This window comes from Hemicordylus capensis, chromosome 6, assembly GCF_027244095.1.
Source record: "Hemicordylus capensis ecotype Gifberg chromosome 6, rHemCap1.1.pri, whole genome shotgun sequence".
Classification (NCBI taxonomy): Eukaryota; Metazoa; Chordata; class Lepidosauria; order Squamata; family Cordylidae; genus Hemicordylus; species Hemicordylus capensis.
In genome coordinates, this window is record NC_069662.1 from 47902450 (window position 1) to 47924800 (window position 22351).

The 22351-nt window shown below is 46.0% G+C and overlaps 1 protein-coding gene across 2 annotated transcripts in view; it reads right to left on the bottom strand.

The window, feature by feature from the left end:
• ORMDL3 (ORMDL sphingolipid biosynthesis regulator 3) overlaps window positions 1–22351 on the bottom strand; it is a 42162-nt gene that overhangs the window by 11789 nt on the left and 8022 nt on the right. The window contains exons 2-3 of one of the 2 annotated variants that reach the window (XM_053263291.1): window positions 7926–7994; window positions 2239–2430 (exon numbers count right to left, since the gene is read on the bottom strand). In XM_053263291.1, coding sequence (XP_053119266.1) covers window positions 2239–2412 — 174 coding nt within the window. In that variant the 5' untranslated portion in view covers window positions 2413–2430; window positions 7926–7994. The remainder of the gene's footprint in view (window positions 1–2238; window positions 2431–7925; window positions 7995–22351) is intronic. The other variant, XM_053263290.1, reaches the window with a different exon arrangement.

Here is a 22351-nt window from a genome sequence, read left to right on the forward strand (position 1 = left end):
GTTCTCACTGTGGTTTACACATTTACATAAAAGAAAAAAAGAAAGTTTCACCATCTTAATTTCTATGGAAATTAAAACTGTACAGCTCTAACATGCCTCATACGTTTTGGAATTTTAATGTGCTGGCCATACATACAATATTAGCTTTCCCCACAGGGGTGTGTGTGCGCGTAATGAACACCATCAAAATTCTGGGAGGCAACAGTGTCTTTTAATTTTCTTTCAGACTTGAAGGAAGGCCTGTCCCCTTTGATTCAGTTTCTCACATGCATATAACATGGACTAGATTTTCTATCCCTGTTCTAGATAAGATGGATCTAGAAATCATATCAGGCCTATAAAGACTGTCAAACTGCCTCTTTCCCTATTGCCATTGCAGCCTTCTTTACTGCCATGATTCCTTAGCACTCAGGTGCATGCATGTATGTGAATGAGAAAATAAGACAGTTAAGGAACAACATCCAGATTAATTTAGTCATGACTAATTCCCACTGAAATTAATGGGACCTAAGTTAGTAATGACAAAATTGTCTCATTGGCCGTATTAGCATGTAACGCAGAACCCAGGTTCTGCCGCCACTGCCCCCCAGTTCTTCTGTCTGAATTAGGATGCAAGGGAGTGGGCTCTCTGCAGTCAGGGAGACTGCAGAGAGGAGGAGGAGGAACTTGCTGTGTGGGCTTCCCTCCTGCATGAAGCTTAGCCCACACAGCCAATCACTGCTGGAGAGAGGGAGGAGCTTCTTCCCTCAACTCTGGTTACAGGGAACGCAGCCCGCAGTTCCACATTCGCATGCATCACAGAGCGGGTTTTTCCAAGCCTCCCCGCAGACAATCCCTTAGCTGTTGCTGGGTGGGTGGATTGCCTGCCCAGACGAGTGGCGGCTCTCCTGCGGGCCGCCCATGCCTCGCTCGACTGCTCGGGGGGGTGTGTGTCAGGCTAAGGGAACCTGCTGGGAAGATGTCAGGACAGGAAAGGAAGATGAAAGGGCATGTGCGATCTTGGCACATCCCCATTATCATGGCACAGGCCAGTTTGGTGGTGGTGGTGGACGGGGATGATATAATTTGAACCAGCCCTTAGATTGAAGGAAAACAAGTGTTTGGGGATAGTTAAATCTTCTCCAGAACAGAAGCCATGAGAAGCAACCACTTGGCTGAAAGGTGCTGTGGCGTGTAAACCTGGGAGGAGGCCATCTGTTGCCTCCATGAGGTGATATGGAAGTATGTGAAATGTGAGGTAGGGGTATTAAAGCAACCAATCAGATTGATGAAGTTGGTTCCAGAAGGAAAACACGTCAACCATGAGTCTAGATTTCAACTGGATTTCAGTCTTCAACGTATCAACCCCAGTTCTTGGTCATTAGTTAATATAAGTTCATAAGAACAGCCCTGTTGGATCAGGCCCAAGGCCCATCTAGTCCAGCGTCCTGTTTCACACAGTAGCCCACCAGGCCTGGGAAGCCCACAGGCAAGAGGTATGTGCATGCCATCTCTCTTGCTGTTGCTCCCCTGCAACTGCTATTTAGAGGCATCTTGTCTCTGAGGCTGGAGGTGGCCTATAACTCTCAGACTGGTAGCTGTTGATAGACCTCTCCTCCATGAAGTTATCCAAGCCCCTCTTAAAGCCATCCAGGTTGTTAGCTGTCATCACATCTTGTGGCAGAGAATTCCACAAGTTGATTATATGTTGTGTGAAAAAAGTACTTTCCTTTTGTCGGTCCTAAATTTCTTGGCAATCAGTTTCATGGGATGACCCTTGGTTCTAGTGTTATGTGAGAGGGAGAAAAAATTATCTCAATCCACTTTCTCCACACCATGCATGATTTAATAGACATCTATCATGTCTCCTCGCAGCTGTCTTTTTTCTAGAGTAAAAAGCCCCAGGTGTTGTAGCCTTGCCTCATAATGAAAGTGCTTTAGCCCCCTGATCATCTTAAGAACAAAAGAATATAAGAACAGCCCTGCTGGATCAGGCCCAAAGCCCATCTAGTCCAGCATCCTGTTTCGCACAGTGGCCCACCAGATGCCGCTGGAAGCCATTGGAAGGAGTTGAGGGCATGCCCTCTCTCCTGCTGTTACTCCCCTGCAACTGGTACTCAGAGGTTACCCTTTTCTGCAGAAGAGGTACCATCTTGGTTACCCTCTTCTGCAGAGACTTTAAGAGACTTCCTCCTGCCTGTTGAAGAACCATCAACCTACAACATCAGACCCCAACACTTCCAAGAGTGGCTTTTGTACCATGTTGTGAATAATGTTGGTGAGAGTCCAGACCACTGGGACGCTGAAGAAGGGGATGCTGAGGAGAATCACATGCAGTAGGCCGATCCACAAGACGTAGGAGAGCCAAATGCCACGGCTGTTCATGACCCGGGTGTTGGGGTTCACTTCACTGTGAGCTGTGCCCACATTCATTTCTCCTGCTTGGCAGCCCTGGAATAGAACAAAATGACAAAGCCAAGTTAGGAGCACTCACAACTCAACTAGTGTCAAAAAGGGTGCTCTCTCTTTTTCTCACACACACATTTATTTATATCCCATCTTATTTCCATCATGGAACCCAAGGCAGAGTACATGGGATTCCCAGAAAGTCACCCATCCAGGCACTGACCAGACTGAGACCTGCTTAGCTTCAGCAAAGTGGCTGCGCCCTATGCCCTTGCAAGCCAAATTGCACCCCATCTTTCTCATAAGGAAACCAAAGCAGTTATGAATAAATGAAGAGGACCATCAACCTGTCTCCCTCATTCATTCCCTGGATAAGGTAGATTTGTTCTGTCAGTGAGAGCCAAGAGGAGAATTTGGGGGTAATGCTAGGTAGGCCACAGTTTCTGACTCCAATCAACTGATGCAGGAACTGCCCTCCTGATCTCAATTTTCAGCTCCACGACTAGCCTGGGGTTCCTAGTCCTCAGCAACTGGGCTAAGCAGAGATATTTGCATTTGGGGATGCAAGTATATCATTTCGTACTGAGAACTAATTTGATATCTTTGTATTTCCAATTGCGTTAAAAAATTGATTTCCTAGCACTTATGGCTGCGAAGTTAGGCTTGAAAATGAGGACAAATGCCTGGTGAAATCTTAGAAAACCCCAAAGGGATCAAGTATGATTTCCACTGGGCAGAGGGCAAAGATTCAGTTGTTCAGCAAAGCTCCTTGTTCCTTCCCATGACTAGCACACACAAAACAAGTAAAATCCACGTATTTGCACAATGTGTGTGTAGCTGTATTGTCTTGGTGCACAATTTTGAATTATTTAATTGGAGCATGCGCATAGCGTAGCTCCAAGCATCATCAGTCCCAATCACTGCCAAGTCAGGATAGCGAGGTACAGGGATCAAGGCTGGACACAGCTAAACACAGAGGAGGAAAAGCAAAAGGTCTTAAGCATGTCCATGACAGGAAATGGGAGCAAGCTAAGTCTCTTTCAGCACAAACCTATCCATGTTTACTAGGAAGCAAATCCCACTGGTGAAGATCCAAACTATGAGTTGTATGCAGAGAATGCTTCCGTACGTGCACAGACTAGAGGGGCAATTTTTGGCAGCGTCCCTTCCCTCTGCAGCCGCCTGTGCTTCCCCAAAATATGTCTCCAACGGTCCCACAACCCTTAGGGACATATTTTCAGGAGGCACAGACAGCTGCAGAGGAAAGGGGGAGGGGATCACCAAAAATCACCCTTCCCTCCACGTTCGCACAGAAGCATTAGCTGCACACAACTCTTAGTTTGGATGTAGGCCACTGTGCTCAACAGAACTTACTCCCAGGTAAGTGTGCACAGGACTGCAGCCTTTGACGCTCAAACTAAAGGGCAGGGGAAGATGGTGAGGGTTCAGACCATACCAGTGCTTAAGAGCACGACTGCACAACATTGGCTCTGCAGCTGCTGTTGGACTACAACCCCCATCATCACCAGCCACAGTGGCCAATAGTCAGGGATGATGGGAGTTGTAGGCCAACATCTGTAGGAGGGATGAAGTTGTGCAGCTCAGCTCAAGAGGCTTCTTGTGTGTCTGGATGGTCTTGTAGTTCCCCCTTTTGACCAGCATGTGGGAGTGTTACACAAGTTAAATCTCTACCCAATGCCCCTGCTCAGTTTTAGGACTCCATACCCTTCAACATTACACAGAAAATGAGAATAAGGGCATTCTTGTGTAATTGTAACACCCACTGTTCTCACCCCCAGGATCATTACTTGAGCCCTACCCATGCCACCTCATCCCTACCTAGTGTTCAACATTGCACCACCTGCTGTAATCTGTATTCATTTACTTTGCAACATCCCATCTTGGACTGACTTCTGGAGAAGGGTGTGTTAGTAAACAGACCAGGGCAGAAGGTTTACTTAGACAATGAATTTGGCAACACTTAATTGTACAATGGCTGCAACTCAAAACACAGTCAGCAATATTTACTAGAAAGGTGGTTGTGGAAGGTAACCAGTGCACTTACATTGTGGTCTATAGAGCGATTCAGACATTATGCTGTACAAGTGTACAGATGTCTGTATACTCGTATATGTGTGTATGTGAATGAATGTACCCATGTTCATTTTAAAAGTGAAATTGCTACAGGTCCCTCAAATGCATGGTATAGATAGGAAGTATACTTCTATACCTGTCTTCAACGTAACATGTGAAAGACTGTACCAGTGTACACTGCACACTCGTCATATGAATATTGAACATAATGTGTGAATGGGCTGTGTGTGCTTTTACATACATGTATGCAAGAGTCAAGCTGTTCATACACACCATAAGACCGAGCCCAGAGGGCCGACACTGCACTGCATATGTGTGCACACAACTAACATTTCTAAAAAGGCATCCCTACTGTCTTCCTAGCAGGAAATAGAGACAGTGTTTTTCCTGGAAGAGGTGTGAATTCTTACTCAAGCCATAACAGGCATTGGATTTTTCTGCCATACATACCATCATTATAGCTGACATTTGGATTTAAGTTTTTTTAGAGACTAGAGACAGCTGTGTCAGCGGAAGGGTTTATATAGCATCTTTTTGGAGAGATACTTTCTACAATCTGCCTAGGGCTTGTGTAAGAATTCACACCTCTTCCGGACAGTCAGGCAGAAGTAAGGACTGAGAGTCTGTCACTTACTTTTATATAAGATCTGTAAGGTTTGATGGTATAAATCCTATTTTTGGGTGTGTGTGTTTATTTAACTGTTTTGAATTTTTAAAGTTCAGTTTAAGATATATGCATTTTAAGGAATATATGGTATTGTCCTTTAGTATATTTTGCTTATTCTGATATTATCACTAAGTTTATAGTTTTTTATACACACACACACACACACACACACACACACACACACACGTGCAGAGGTTTTGTTTTTTGTATATTTTTCTGTTTATAGACATTCCTTAAGATTCTATTTAAAATGAGTTGGAAATATACAGTTCCCAGCTGCTTTTATATGGTTTGTGGTACCATCTCAGCTGTTATCGATCCTCTATTTCATTCTGGGAGAGACTCCTGCCTGAAACTTTGGAGAGCCGCTGTCAGACTAGAAGTTCTCAACCTTAGGTCCCCTGATGATGCTGGACTACAACTCCCATCATCCCCATTTCTGGCCATTGTGGCTGAGGGTGATGGGAGCTGAGGGTGATGGGAGCTGTAGTCCAACAACATCCGGGGAGCCAATGTTGAGAACCCCTGGTGTAGACAATACTGAGTTAGATGGGACAATGGTCTGACTCAGTATAAGGCAGCTTCCTATGTTCCTATGCAGAGGAAAACATGGACGTCCCTGCTAAGTATGGATGGTTGGTGCATATAAAACCCATTGCAGGTCCCTGTTGCTGCCCTTTCACTAACACCACTCAGCATTTATATAACACTTTAGAAACTTTAAAGCGCTTCACATTCATTATTCTCAGTGATCCTTTTAAGATCCCTATAAGTGAGGTCAGTATCATCAACATCATCACCATCACACACCCCCATTCATGAGGTTTATACGCAAATTGCAGCTGGCATTCACTCCTGGTATGTGTGCACTGCACAGGTCTTCCTCTCACACAAAGGAAGCATTTCCCATGGCTCCCATTTTCAAAAGGGAGAATATCCCCGCTACAGTCAAGGAGTCCTAACATCAAGGCAGGTTACAGTGAGATCTTTTGCATCACCTGGCAACATGGCCATCAGATGTTCATAATCAAACAAACCTAGACCTGGGCCCTCAACTGTTTGGGAATTTAGTTCCGCCTCCTGGATAGTCTTAGCCATTTTATCGAGAGAGAAAGAGAGAGATTGTGGGCTTGCTTTCTTGCTGCTGCAGCTGCTCTGTCCTTCAAGCTTCATGTAATCTCAGATACCAAACATCTGGCCTGTCTGCTATCTACACAGCTGGGCTGCAAGGCAGGCACAATTGCGGCAGCTATTTATAGATCCTCCTGTTCTGAGCTAACAGAAAGTTAGGCTGGGTTTACCCAGCAAGACTCTTTTACCCACGTCCATGGATCAGCCTGCCCAACAGTAGGGACAACCCATGCTCCCCCGCCACCCGCCCCAGCCACCAGTTTACATGCATCTGTTCTGCAAGTTTTTCTAGGGCTCTGGTCCATCACTAGTTAATATTTTCGGTCTTGGAATGGTGCTCTCAATTTAACAAATAGTCAATATTGCCTCCCTGTTCCAGGTCTCTGGCTAGCTTATTGAGGTTTCCCCATTCTTATGCAGTGAACAGCTGGATAACATGTTCATGAATTCCTGTCATTGTGATGTGGAAGTTAAGGGGTTCTATAGCCAGGTGTGGGTGGCCAGAGAGACTGGTTTGCTTGCAACATGGTACCTGTGGGCAGAGGTGCATCTAGGTAATTTTGGAGCCTGGACCTATAGGCTTTTGGAGGCTCCCCACCCACCCACCCAGTATTACCTGAGACAGACAAAAAATGATTTGGGGGCCCTCGGGGTGTGTGGAGGCCCTGGACTTTGGCCCGGAAGTCCAGGGGAAAGAGTGCCTCTGCCTGTGGGCATGTCTTCACAGGGAGAGAATTCAACAGTGCACAATAACCACCAAGACCATGTCTTTATGCACCTGTCCTATCTGAACCTGGTGCATGAATCAGACAATTAAAAGGGCAATCTCAGTCAATCTATTTATCCAAGAGCTCCTTAATCATGAGCAGCTGCTTTGCAGATTCTCCTGATATCATCCTGGAATTCTTTGAGCCCTTGGAGATTTGTTTAAAAGGCTATATATTTAAACTAACAACAGAGAGAGGCCAAGCTATACAAGTTAAAAACCTCTTTCAGCAAAGGATTATTTGAGGCTTTTTAAAATTGACAAGTGGAATTTTTGCTTAACTAATGAGTGCAACACAATGCAAACACACGAAATTCTTGCACTGGCAAGTATATACAGAGGAGGTACATGCTGCTTACCACCTTAAGTGGTGCAGCGGGGAAATGCTTGACTAGCAAGCAGAAGGTTGTCAGTTCGAATCCCCACTGGTATCACCTACATCAGGCAGCAGCGATATAGGAAGATGCTGAAAGGCATCGTCTCATACTGTGCAGGAGGAGGCAATGGTAAGCCCCTCCTGTATTCTACCAAAGAAAACCACAGGGCTCTGTGGGCACCAGGAGTCGAAATCAACTTGATGGCACACTTTACATGCTGCTTAGCTTCCAGGCCCAAACTTTCTAAACTCTGTAACTAAGCCTCAGGAGCACAGAAAGCTCAAATGTTTTCTCCAGTCTGGGATTTCAGAATTGCATATAATGCTGAGAAGCATGCATTGCAGTGGAGACCAAAGTTCAGACTATTGATTTTCTGGGTATAAGAGACAGACACAGTGGGATGGATTTCTGACAGAGGCTCAACTGCTCTGGTCTTCTGCTACAGCCAGCCAAGGACCTATGCAAATGATGTGAGGGTTTCATTACTTCTCGAATCTTTGCTTACCTCTCCAGCAGGGCAGAACAAGAGGATCAGGGCCAAACAAGATGTGAAGAACGGAAGCTGGTCCTTGTGCTTAAACAAAACAGAGGTGGGGGGAGGGAAATGACAAGATTTTAAAAGCCAAAGAGGCATGTGGCCAAAAAGCACAGAACCCTCTTCCCCACCCCTGCCAGCTTCTTCCCCACAAGAGAGTTTTTCTCCTCAGCCAAACTCAGCTACTGGAACTGATCTCAGCTGAAGAAACAGTGTTTGGGGACACAGAGAAAGAGCTGGGTCTCACAATCAGTGAGACCCGGTTTAGCAGGGTGAGCACGGAGAGCGGGCTAAGCCCGCTCTCCCCACACACGAGCAGAGCGGGAGCCCTGGGCGGCCAGATTGGCCGCCCACATGATTGCTGGCTCCGTGATGGAGTTGGCGGGGGCTGGGGAGCGTGGGGGCCGCGTGGCCCCCGGAAGCTCCAGTATGCCCTGCGCAAGCGCGCAGGGCATACTGGCGAGACCCCTGGAGCCGGCTTTTCGCCTCCCCTCTGGGGGTCTCCTCTTGAGTAGGCGCGGCGCAGAGCCGCGCCTACTCACAATCTTGAAAACCAGGTTTGCGGAGCACTCACTCCGCAAACCTGGTTTTAGGAGAGGGGAGGGGTACTTGAGCAGGTTACCCGCTCTAGAACCACCAGTCTCGCAGCCAAGCCCGGTGGTTCTCACGATTTTCTGCAATCATGAGAAAAGCCTCCTAGGCTACAGTGAGTAGGCTACACATGGCAGATGTGTGTGTGTGTGTGAGTGTGAGTGTGAGTGTGTGTGTGAGAGAGAGAGAGAGAGAGAGAGAATGTTGGGGGGGGATATAGCACCCTTCACCTTCTCCCACCTTTTGCTTTTAAAATTGGAGCCCTACTCCAAACCATCTCTACTACATTTATTGTAGAAACTCCATCCTTCCACAAACATGGAACTGCTGCCATTACATCTACCTTCGCCCTTGCTTCATAAACAAACAAACCAAACAGACAGACAGACAGACAGAAGAGGTCGTCACCGAACGAACAAGGAACTCCAGTGTAAACTCCCTTGCAGGTGACCTTGGGCAATTTGCAGCTTGTTCTTTGTAGTGGGAAGTTTGTGCTTTGCCCACCAGAAACAACAATCCTACTTTTGGTTACATGGGTGCTTATCCCAGGATGAAAGAGGGCCAAATCAACAGTGCCTTGGCCCTGCCAATGCTCTTATCAGCCAGTGGGCTGCATTTGCTTTGGTTGGTCACAAGTTGTGTAAGCTTGGGTTAATATATATGCCTATGCATGGTAAATGCAATGTAACTGTATATCATTAACAGGATGATAAATATGTAACTGAAAAAAAGGTATATTCCTCCTACTGCCAATGTGCTGTTTGCACTACATTCTCCACAATTCTGTCCATCGTGCTTAGCCACTAAAAAGACTATGAGGCAAGTCTCGCAATCAGTGAGACTTGCCGGAAGGGGGTTTGCGGGGAGAGCGGACTCAGCCCGCTCTCCCGGCAGACGATCAATCCTGGATCTGCCGCCCACACGACCGCAGGCTCCGTCATGGAACCGGCGGGGGCTGCGGGGATCGGGGGCCGCGCGGCCCCCAGAAGTTCCAGGATGCCCTACGCGAGCACGTGAGGCATTCTGGAGAGACCCCCGAGCCTGGGAGGCTGCTTGCAGCCTCCCGGTCAGGGGTCTACTTGTGTGTCGCCACGCGCCACGGCAACACACGAGCAGAACGCCGAGGTTAACAGAGCGCTCACTCCGTTAACCTCAGCTACGGGGAGGGGTCGTTTTGGCGGTTTGCTGCTGGGAGTCACACGGCACCCATGGCAGCACACGATCGGCTAGGCTCCCTTAGCCCACTTTTTGGCGATCGCGAGAATCGCCTCTGAATACCTCTCTGCACTGGTTTGCTCAGCAAAAATAGAACACACAATTTTAGCTTTTTCCAGTGGTTGTTTGAACCTTTTTGCCTCTTCCAGTAGCAAAGAGCAGCAGGCAGAACGCCATTATGTAAATCTGCGACATGGCCATACACAGAATACCGTGCACATATATAGTCGCCCCAGATCCAATTTTAAAAAGCTCAGCTGAATTTTTAAGAGGGAACTATAAATACAGCAAGGTAATAGAAGACGAAGAGGAATAGTTGTATTTTGCTTTTCGACAAAAGTTCCCATAGAGATAAATAAATGAAATGGCCCCTTGTCCCCAAAGGGCTCATAATCTAAAAAAGACCCCAGCAACAGCCACTGGAGGGATGCTGTGCTGGGGATGCATGCACAGAGGCCATTTGCGACGTCAGCATGGAGTTACATACACTCACCTCCAAGTCCCTACCCACCCGTGTTCCTTGCTGATTCAGTGGTGGCTGGTCTCAACCCCACCGCCCAGCCCAGAGGAGGCTCCCTGCCTCCCCCCACTTGGGCGATTTCTGATGCACTGCCTCATCCTCCCGTCACCAACCCCACCCCCCAGGTGAGCCCAGCAGCTCTGTCCCTTCCTCTCTGACTCCACCTGCCAGGCCAGAGGCCATGTTGATGCTGATCCTCTTCCATCTTGTTTTCTGGGCGTGCACTCCGTCCTCGCCCTGGGGCCAAGGGTGCCCAGCATGCACGGCCACCAGTTCCGCCTGCCTCTTGCAGCAGCAGCAGCTGCTGCGCTCTCCTCTCCAGCACCAAAGTGAGGGAGCTTGGTTCGGCGGGGGGGGGGGGGGCGGCAAAACCAGAAGCAGCGCACACTGCCTTATAGCGCAAGCACAATGGGGCACACTGGCCCCGGGATGAGGGCAGAGCACGTGTGGCTTGTTCCTTGCTGTATCAGGCAACTCCCGTTTCCCCAGAGCATGTCTCTCACTGCAGCCACGCTCTCTGTGCCAGCACCAAGCTTGTCCACTTCGGGTGCTGGAGGGCAGAGAGGAACTAGAGGCAGTGCTGCCCAAGGGCATAAACTTTGTGAGGGTGTCAGGGCTCAACCCCCCCATCCCACCAGATTTCCAGGAGTGGGCAATGCCCCCCCCACCGGCTGCCAAGTGGGGTTGGCGAGGCTCAGCCCCTTCCCAGTTTCCTGGGGGAGGCAATGCCACCCCCCTCCCCACTGCCAGGTAGCATCAGCAAGCTCTCATTCTGTCAAGTCTGTCCTTGAAGCAGCTCAGCAAGTTCTTAGGAGACACGCTGCCTCTCAGGGTCCTTTCACTCTTGTGATTCTCCGATTAGAAATAGTATAGCAAGGAGAAAAGCTAATCGTAGGTGGCCTGACTAGTCTGAAATGATCAGGTGAATGTCTTTCCATGATCAATGAACACCTGCCTTGGGATGCAAATTCCCCCCATGTTTCCTCCCTCCTTATGGAACGTGGAAGGGATTCCAGCCATGTGGAGTAATTAAGATTGCCTGGTCTACGCACTGTCCTTCCCTATAGCAAGGCACAGCTAAAGTACAGGAAAACATAAGGTAAATAATTATTTTAGCTTTTTAAAGTAGCAAAAAACACTTTGGGCTCTGGGCTGGCCTGCTGGACTTGGAAATCAAAGTCAGGGAAGTTATTTTTGTTTAGATGCTTGGATCTGTGTTTGTGTGTTTGTTGTAGTTCTTTGCGGTTTCGTTTGAAGGGAATGGGAGGCTGTGTTGCCGATGTCTGTATAGTCTGTAGAAGAGACTCTAGCCCTACACATAGGAAGCTGCCATACACTGAGTCAGACCATTGGTCTATCTAGCTCAGTATTGTCTTTACAGACTGGCAGCGGCTTCTCCAAGGTTGCAGGCAGGAATCTCTCTCAGCCCTATCTTGGAGATGCTGCCAGGGAGGGAACTTGAAACCTTCTGCTCTTCCCAGAGTGGCTCCATCCGCTCTGTTCTACTTCTACACGAGTAGAACACCTTTAAATGAATGTCTGAAGAGGGCTTTAACTGATGTTCAGTATGGTGAATAATAGTATTTACAATAATGTTTTCAAGTACTGAAACCATGATAAGAGTACTGTAAAAATGCTATATTACCTTTTGATTAAGAATATAAGAAGAGCCCTGCTGGATCCCAAGGCCCCTCCAGTCCAGCATTCTGTTTCATACAGTGGCCTACCAGATGCCTTTGGGAAGCCCACAGGCAAGAGGTGAGGACATGCCCTCCCTCTTGCAGTTGCTCCCCTGCAACTGGTATTTGGAGGCATCTTACCTCTGAGGCTAGAAGTGGCCTAGAGGTGTGGCTGAATAAAACCTTGTAAGAATAAGGGAAATGCTTACATCTGTCATGCTAGATTACTGAAAATGCATGTTCATTTTATGGGAAGTGGTTGGGGACCACGTTTGTTCTGATCTTGTATAGGTTTTGTACTCTGTTGTGCTATTCCTAGTATGCACCATAGGCTATGTAGTCTACATGTTGAGTTAGAGTCTAGTATTCCCTGAAACTCACTGGGGATGTTTAAGCCACCTGACCTTTTGGATGTTGTCCCATTTTCAGAAGTGTCCAGCATAACACTTTCCCCAGTGGTACAAGTTGGAGGGGGAGGATGTGACGGAATGGGCCTTTGTTCGGATTAAAAACGCATTCCGGTTTCATATCAAAACTTCCCTCAATTCCAAAGCCAATGTTGGCCTGGCCTTGGTGTTCCTTTGTGGATTTCTCATCTCTCAATTGTTTGTTAGGAATCTTGCTCCTATTGTTTGGAAACCTGCTACTTTGAGGGAGAAACATTAAGCTTTTGACTGTTTTGCCTACCTCCAAGAGGAAGACTGTAACCTCTAGCTAGCTTTACCTCTTTCCTCTCCAGACATTAAATTTGCAAGCCAGCCAGCTAAAGGAAAGAGGTGAGGGGAGGAACTCTTGAGTTTGTTGTTTCCAACATGTTACTTTAGTGTAAGGTTAGCTTTGTTAGCTGAGATGAAGCTGCATGGCTCCTGGGACTGTGCAGACTTCACCGCAATGCAAACTTTTGTTTTCTGACCTGCAGCTTAAGACCTAAGAGCTACTGAGCCTCATGTCTAACATCAAACCAGAAAAAAATGGTATCTCACTTGTGCATTTTAACCATTTTGATTTGTCTGCCTGCCTGTAAACTGTCCTATTTTAAATATATACCTTTAAACTAACTTTTGATTGTTTTAAACTCAACCTGGCTGGAAATATGCTCCGTTCTGTCTCCCTACATGCCTGCTCTGGCTACACAGTCTTTAAAGAGGTTTTAAGGCATTTGGGCTATATTTTACCCTGGTTCTAGATAGCACATGGAAGGTTTTAATGTTAGTTTTGTCTTATAGGAGACTGGTGTCAGCTCTATCGGAGGATGAGCCTGGGAGTTTGTTTAAAATATCTGTAAATATACATATTGAAAAGTCCCAAAATGCTTCAATGGGAGTCCTAAGCTTCAAAGGAGTTAAACTTGTGTATATGAGGTATAGAGTAAGCTGTTCCACATGTGGCTTGTACTCCCATGGTGTAGCACAGCAAAAGGAGGTTCCTTACAATCAGATGTCCTGATGCTGCCCTAAACAGAGTCAGACCCCTTGGTCCATCTCACTCAATATTTTCTACACAGACTGGCAGCGGCTTCTCCAAAGTTGCAGGCAGGAGTGTATCTCAGCCCTATCTTGGAGATGCCAAGGAGGGAACTTGGAACCTTCTGCAGGTAAGCAGGCAGGTGCTCTTCCCAGAGTGGCCCCATCCCCTAAGGAGAATATTTTGCAGTGCTGCTCACATGTAGTCTCTCATTCAAATGCAGACCAGGGTGGAACCTGCTTAGCAAAAGGAAGAATTCATGCTTGCTACCACAAGACCTCTCCTTCCATGTGCTCCCTCGTCCAGGACATTGAGACATCTATGCCCCTGGTGCTGCACAATACAGAAAGGAAGAAGCGCTGATGCATGCCAGCCCCAGAAAGAGGACAGAGTGAAGCTGCCCGCTGACATCACATCACACCCATTTTGAAAGAACTGCATTGGCTGCCAGTTTGTTTCTGGGTCCAATTCAAGGTGCTGGTTTTGACCTTTAAAGCCCTTAACAGTTTGGGCCCGGGATACCTGAGGGACCACCTGCTCCCAAGAGTTACTGCCCGTTTAGCAAGGTCATCGGAGAGGGCTCTGCTCCGGGTACCAACAATGAGGGAAGCTCAGCTGTCGTGCACACGGGACAGGGCCTTCTCTGTTGCTGCCCCCAGACTCTGGAATGCTCTCCAAGTGGCTATTCACTCCTGGGTCTCCATCACAGTTTTTAGAAAGCGTTTGAAATCTTGGCTTTTTACCCAGGCTTTTATACGATTGTCTCTACTGCTGCCTCTTTGTATTTTGTACAGTTCTTATGCTTGTATTTTAAATCTTTAGTCAGATTTATGTTTTTATATTCTAGCTTAAAATGTTAATTGTGTAATTTTTATAGTCTTGTTTTAATTTTTCTCTGTGAACCACCTTAGGATTGTTTTAATGAAAAGCAGTATACAAATTTAACAATAAATAAATAAATAAAAATAAAATAACCAAGACCTTGTATTTTGCCAGGAAATGTATCGGCAACCTGTGTAGAACTTTTAAGATAGGATCTCCGAGATGACCCAGAGACCAACCTGGCTGCCGCATTCTGGACAAACTGCAGTTTCCGGACTATGTACAAAGGTAGTCTCAAACAGAGCACATTACGGTAGTTAAGTCTGGAGGTGACCAGCAGATGTACTACTGTTCTGAGGTCATTTATTTCAAGAAACAGATGCAGCTGGAGTATCAGCCGAAGCTGATAAAAGGCACCTCTGGCCACTGCCTCAGCCTGGGACACCAGGGAGAGGTTTGTGTCCAGAAGCACTCCCAGACTGCGTACCTGTTCCTTCTGGGGAAGCGTGACCCCATCCAGAACTGGCAAATCAAAATCATCTCCTGAGGTTCGACCCTGCACAATAAGTAACTCTGTCTTATCTGGATTCAGTCTCAGTTGTTATATCTCATCCAGCCCGTCACCCCCTCCAGGCAGGCATTTAGGGAGGTTATACCTTCTCCTGATGATGCTGACATGGAGAAATAGATTTGGGTGTCATCAGCATATTGATAATAACCTGCACCACATCTCCTGATGGTCTCTCCCAGTGGTTTTATGTAGATGTTAGGTAGGCAGGCAACACCCACAGTGAGGGGGTCCCTGCACTCACTGCTCTGTGAGACACTCACTGCCTGAAAGGGTTGTCTCACTTTTCCTCATGGGGGAACTGCCCCTCCACTCCGAGCTTTGCTGGCTGGCATGCCGCTACAGCTGTGAGCAAGGCACCAAAAGTGCTAGGAAATGTAGTTTCCACAACACTACTGCCACCCAAAGCAGCAAGCCAGGTAAACAGGTGAATGGAAGAGAGGGGTCTGGCCCACGGAGTTTGGAGAAGGGATTGGGCCCTCTCAATGACATCACCAAGGGTATGGCAGGGGCCCAATTTTGCTTGGAATTGGACTTAGGATAAACAGAGCTTATTCTGAGGTTGACCAGCAGAGTTTACTCCATCAATACAAAGAAATGGCATAGTGAAGGGCGCACTCAGCTATTATAAAGACCATGACAGAATATGAAGGAGAAGATGGTCTCAGCTCCATAAGGCTGTTTAGGTCTTTATCAGCCTAAACTAGCATGTAGACAGAAGCTGCTATCCGAGTCTCTTTATTTCGGTCACTGACCAGTAGACAGTAACATCAAATAAATTCATTGCGAGAGTTACATACAATATAATAGAACTTGGCCACTGTACTAGTAACCGTTACATTAAAACTGGACAGCAAATAGTCGAGATAAAAATCATCCGTGTGGCCAGGAAAATTCTTCAATAAAGGGGAAATAAATTTTAAATGAGTATCCTTGTAAATGTCCCAATAGAGAATTACATGGGCAGTAGTTTCAATGGCACCTGAGCTGCATGGACATGATCGAGAAGAATATGGAGTCCCTTTGAACTTCCTCTCCAAGACTGCAGTAGGAAGTGTGTTGAAACGGGCAAGAGTCCTTGCTTGCCTGAATTTTGCAATTGTAAGATTATGTAAATAATCAGCAGGTCTAAAATTTAGAAGCTGGTTGCCAATATGCAAGCCTCTCAATAACTTAGCTGCTTCCTCTTGCAGTTCAATGTCTAGAATACGCTGTTTGATAGCCCTCGTGGCTTGGTCGAACCCCAGCCTAATAAGTTGTCCCTGAGGGAGACCATAATACTGGAGTTTAATTTCTACCATCACCTTCCACTGCGAGGTGAAACTGTCAGCCAATGTTAAAGGAGCCAGACTTACCTGGGAAAAGTTCAATTTCAACCCAAAAATGATAATGCTCCGCCAAAGACTTGTTTCCATCCCAGTGACACCTGCCTCCTGTCTGAGGACAGTGTTTGGCACACAGCAAGGAACTTGGAAAACTGATCTAAGAAATTTTGTTTGGACAACTTCCAACGAGGTGAAATTATCAAATGGGCCCAACTGGGCTCCATACAGGAGCTGCGGATAGACTTGCTACAAAACGTTTAATGGAAGCAGGTATAAAGAAGGCACCCCTTGTAACTGGGCAAAGAGGCACCTTTTACCAGGGTGATTCTCTTTATTTAGCAGGGGGAGAGTAACTGGCCCCATCCACCCCCAGCACAGTACTTCCAGTGACTGTTGCTGGTGTGTGTCTTATGTTTCTTTTTAGAATGTGAGCCCTTTGGGGACAGGGAGCCATCTTATTTGTTTGTTATTTCTCTTTGTGAACCGCCCTGAGCCATTTTTGGAAGGGCAGTATGGAAATCGAATTATTATTATTCTTGTTTACACAGTCAGACAGGTGTTACTGACTGGTTTGTTGTATCCAGACATCGAGTCCTTCCCAAGGAGCTAGGATGGCTGAATTTTATCATCAATACTGTTGGTTATTATAGATATCGTCGCAAAATATAGGCTGTTCCCAGTAAAGCTGCTTTTTGTAATTGGCTGGTGGTGATTTCTGTGGCCCCTATGGTGTTGAGGTGCTCTTCAAGGTCTTTTGGGACTGCACCCAGGGCGCCAATTACCACTGGGATTATTTTGGTCTTTTTCTGCCACAGCCTTTCAATTTCAATTGGTAGATCTTTGTATTTTGTGATTTTTTCTATTTCTTTTTCCTTTATTCTGCTATCCCCTGGTATTGCTATGTCGATTATTTTGACTTGTTTTTCTTTCTTCTCGACTACAGTTATATCTGGTGTATTGTGTGGCAGATGTTTGTCTGTTTGTAGTCGGAAGTCCCATAATATTTTTACATCTTCATTTTCTTCAACTTTTTCAATTTTATGGTCCCACCAATTCTTGGCTACAGGTAGCTTGTATTTTTTGCAGATGTTCCAGTGTATCATCCCTGCTACCCTGTCATGCCTTTGTTTGTAGTCAGTCTGCGCGATCTTCTTACAACAGCTGATCAGGTGGTCCACGGTTTCATCTGCTTCTTTACAAAGGCGGCACTTGCTGTTTGTTGTGGATTTTTCTACTTTTGCTCTTATTGCATTTGTTCTTAGTGCCTGTTCTTGTGCAGCCACTATTAAACCCTCTGTTTCTTTCTTCTAGTTGCCATTCTTAAGCCATTGCCAGGTCTTGGTGATGTCTGATTTTCCACTTATATTGTGCAAATATTGACCATGCAGGGGCTTATTTCTCCATTTTTCTGCTCGGTTCTTGACTTGTTCTTTCTTATAGGCCTGCTTTGTTTCATTGGTGTTGAACAGTTTCTCGTTCTTGACCATTTTAAGTGCATCTTCTTCACTGTCCTTGATATATTCTTCAAAGCCTCTTTTCTCCTCCTCTACTGTTTGATGGACTTGCAGCATTCCTCTTCCACCTGAGCTGCGAGGGAGGTAGAGCCTATCTACATCACTGCGGGGGTGCAGAGCATGATTGATGGTCATGATTTTCCTGGTCTTACGATCTAGCGTCTCTAGCTCTGCCTGGGTCCAGTCTATTATTCCTGCAGTGTATCTGATAACAGGTATAGCCCAGGTGTTTATGGCTTGTATGGTGTTCCCGCCATTGAGTTTGGACTTGAGGATTTTTCTAACTCTACTGATGTATTCACTTCCAATTTTTCTTTTAACTTCAGTGTGTGCGATGTTATCAGCCTGGAGAATGCCCAAGTATTTGTAACGTCCTTTCTTTTCCAGGTTCTTGATCTTACTTCCATTGGGCAGTTCTATTCCTTCTGTTTTTGTTATTTTTCCTCTTTTCATTATTAATGCAGCACACTTGTCCAGTCCAAACTCCACTGCTATATTGCTACTGAATATACCGACAGTGTTTAGCAGTGATTCGATTTCTGACTGGGACTTTCCATACAACTTCAGATCGTCCATGTACAGCAGATGCTTGATTTTACTTGATGTTTTAGATGTTTGGTATCCGAGGCCTGTTTTGTTTAGTATTTGTGAAAGTGGGGTCATGGCGATTACAAACAATAGAGGGGATAGTGAGTCCCCTTGGAAAATGCCTCTTCTAATGCTAACCTGTTCAAGTGCCTCGCCATTGATTGTTAACTGTGTACTCCACCTGCTCATTGCTTTTTTAATAAATATCTGAATGTTTTTGCTGACACCAGTTGTTTCTAAACATTTTAGTATCCATGTGTGAGGCAATGAATCGAAGGCAATGAATCGAAGGCCACGCCAAGGTAGTGCCTCACTGGGGGTATTATTATTATTATTATTATTATTATTATTATAGTGGAAGGATTTAATTGAATTTGCCGATTATTGGGCATTTTGAGTTATAAGGTTTAAGTGGGCTCTTTGGCCACCAGATGAATGAAAAACGACACCAAGATATTTGAATGTTTTCACTTATGCTGTGTTGTGGCCATTCAAGTGCCACACATAAGACTTTGGTTATTTTGCAAAGACCAGGACCTTCTTTTTCTGATAATTTACTTCTAAGGCCTCGCCAACACAATAGGAACTTAATAAGGCAAGTCCCCGCCTCAGCCCGATTAGGGCCTGAGACAGCAGAACTATATCGTCCACCTACAATAAAATCAGAAGATGTCTTTGCGCCAATTTGGGTGAATGTATAGAAGGATCATTAGATGAGATACAGAAGCTACTCTATGAGGAGTCTGACCAAGGTCCACTTAGGCCAGTGTTAGCTGCTCTGACTGGCAGTGGCAGTAACTCTCCAGTTACTGGGTCTCCAAAACACCCAGACACAAGTCTTTTCCAGATCAGATACTGCTGGAGATGCAGGGCACTGAACTAGGCATTTCACACATGCAAACCCAGGAGCTACATTTCTTTCCTAGATATTGAGCTATGCCCAGAAGATAACAGGGAAGTCAGGACAGATGTTGGAGCAGCTCCCATCTCTATCCCACATTTTAAAGAAGTCAGCCACCATGAGCCCCATTGCCCGTTGAGATCATCCGGAGAAGTTCATCTGCAGTTGCCACCAGCTCGTCCGGTGGCTAAGCAGGGATGGGCCTTCTCTGTCGCTGCCCCGAGACTCTGGAATGTGCTCCCTGATGAAGTAAGAGCCTCCCCATCTCTGACAATTTTTAAAAAGTCCGTAAAGACTTATATTTTCATCCAAGCTTTTAAACTTGACTGTGGTTTTAAATTGTTTTAAAGTTTTTATTTTTGTCTTAATTTGTTTTATGTTGTTGTAAACCGCCCAGAGACGGTAGTTTGGGGCGGTCTACAAATTTGAAAAACAAACAAACAGAAGTGCCAAGCAGTGGTGGGTGGGGGCTAGTGGTGAAAAGGCAGGCCAAGAAAAAGGTCTGTTTTAGAGCAGAACCAAAGTTACAAAGAGGAAGAGTGAGGGGGTTGCTCCTGAAAAAAAGCATGTGTCAGATTTCACAGGAACGTAGGAAGCTGCCTTACCTAGTCAGACCATTGGTCCCTCTAGCTCACTATTGTCTACACTGACTGGCCAAGGCTCTCCAAGGTTTCAGAAAAGAATTTCTCTGCAAGCAGCACTGCATTATGGACATGTGCAAGTCCCTTTTCCAACAGAGACCTTTCTGCACCTCGAAAGCCTGCGAGTTCTTGGCCTCAGTTTGAAACCATCTACCACCATTTGCTGGTAACCAGAAAGATACCTCCGTCACAGGAGATTCTGGTTTTTCACTTCAAGCACTGAAATGTGTAAGACTGCCCCTGTTCCCCAACATACACCCATTTTATGCACTCTTCTCCAAATCCCGCCTCCCCCACACTTTTATATGTTCATTCTTGGCCGTCATTCATGCCACTAGTTTTGAAATCTAACAGTGACCTTTGGCCGCTAGCTTCTGAAACATTAACAAACAAAACAAGATGATTCAAGCGACCCTGTTTTAACTGGTCCCCTTTGGGTTAAAAAAAAAATGCCATCATTGATTTTTCACAAGCATCTGGAGCAGCTGTAGGGATTATAAGAGACTTGGAAAGCAGGATTAACACAGTTGGTTGTGCAATGTAATTTATGGTTCTGTCCACATCAATATGCCCTAATTAATCACAGCAGCCAAAGCATATGGGCTGAGCCAGCTTTTAGGGAGGAGAAGCAACAGGCAAACTGCATGGCTAATGTCACACATGCCTTCCCTCTAAAGGTTACATGCCTTCATGCCCAGTACTCCTACGGATGCTGCAGCCTGCCTGTCAAATGAAATGGGCCAAGGCAAAGAACTCCATCCATATTTGGAGAGCTGGAGCATCTGAAAGATAAAGACGCATGATTCTGGGAAGCGATTTTGGCTTTTCTTTCCCCGCTCTAGGACGGGATTCTTAACCTGGGATCCACGGGGTAGGTGCAGGTGGTCTGTGGAAAATCTTTGCTGCACTGAATTTAATTTGTTTCCTAGTGAGCCAGAATAAAGTGATTTTTTAAAAGTATCCAGAGTACTTATTTTTCATCCTCTAATTTTTACTGGAGAATATTCTATAACTGAGGTGGGGGCCCTTGGGTAATACTTTAGGATCTGGGGTGGGGTGTCATGTCTGGGGTTAAGAATCCCTCTAAGATAAAAAGGTCTGCTACAGTGATGGACAAGATGTAAAGGGCAGGCATGAATAGCTATTTCCCCAATTTTTCTTCTAGAAAACCCTAGGATCCAACAACCATATTTGGGGTTGGGAAGGACCCTTCCTCAAATTGGCCAGAGACACTGGGGTTTGGTGGGTTTTATTTTATGCCTTTCCTTATAGTACATGACTTGGTTTACCTCCTTTGTTTGCAGCAGGTAGATAGGTAAACCCATCAACTGCTATTAGTGGTGTGCATGGAACCGTTCCCTGCCAGTTCAAAGGTGTGTGGGGTCTCTTTAAGGATGGGGGAGGGTGCTCTTACCCCTCCCGCTGTATTTCCCCTGCCAGCACTGCCTTTTAGAACGGGTCCGGCAGGGTGGCAGCGTACCTCCTTGCCACCCTGGTGCCTCCTCAGACTGGAAGTAGCCGGAAGCTGCTGCTGCGCATGTCACAGGACAAAGGTGCCGTTCCACTGGAATCTCCCTTAGAGATATGCCATGGGCATAGTTTGAAAGCATGAAGTTGTAAAAGCCTTTCTCAGTGATACACGAGGAAAACCAACCATGTACTGCGAGAAATCTTTATGTTTTTTAAGCAGTATCATAATGAAAACCTTGAGAGCTGTACCACAACGGCATCTCTATAAGCATCCCGTTCAAGGATGTTTTCTCTGCTCTAGGATCTGAGTCCCCCCACTGAGGGCAAGGAATACAACTGTTGAATATAAGACAGAAATTTAGTCTATTGATTCCCGTCCATATAATATAAATAGGATTCGACTAAATGATGTTCCGGGAGGCTGTCTAATTTCTTGAAGTACCTAAGCAATGCTCAATGAACTCTGACAGAGATTGAAGATAGCCCTACCTCCATTCTTAGGTAGGCAGCAGGAATGTCCTGGGGGAGGCCCCAAATCTTCCTTAGAAAGTTGTTCTGGACTATTTCCAACTGAGCAACAACCTCCTCATCCCACCCCCAGCTCTCAACACCATACAACATCTGTGATATCACCTTGTCCTGAAGTATTTTAAGTGCCAGTAGCTGAGGGCCAAACTACATGTGGTGCCCAGACGAGTGGTTTGTTTTTTAAAATGAAAAGCAGCCACAAAAGCCTGCAATCTTGAGTAAAAAACTACTGCTGCTGAACCCTTTCCCCTCAGCCCATTTTTCTACTCAAAATCATGCCCAACCGCTTTGACGGAAAAATATATGAGAAATAAACCTCTCTCCACCATGAGGAAATATATGAGAAATAAACCTCTCTCCACCATGAGGAAAGCAGCAATGCTGATTGATTTTGAGAGGGAAATCTGTATGAGGAGAAAGGGTTAATTAGCCCCCACACCCCCAAGATTGAAACCTGGAGTGGCTGTTTCTTATGTTTTTTTTTAAAAAGCTGGGGTAAAGTTGCACACAGCTGCACATTGCACATAATTTGGCCCCAAGAGCTTCACCACTGTAAAATTACTAGAGCTG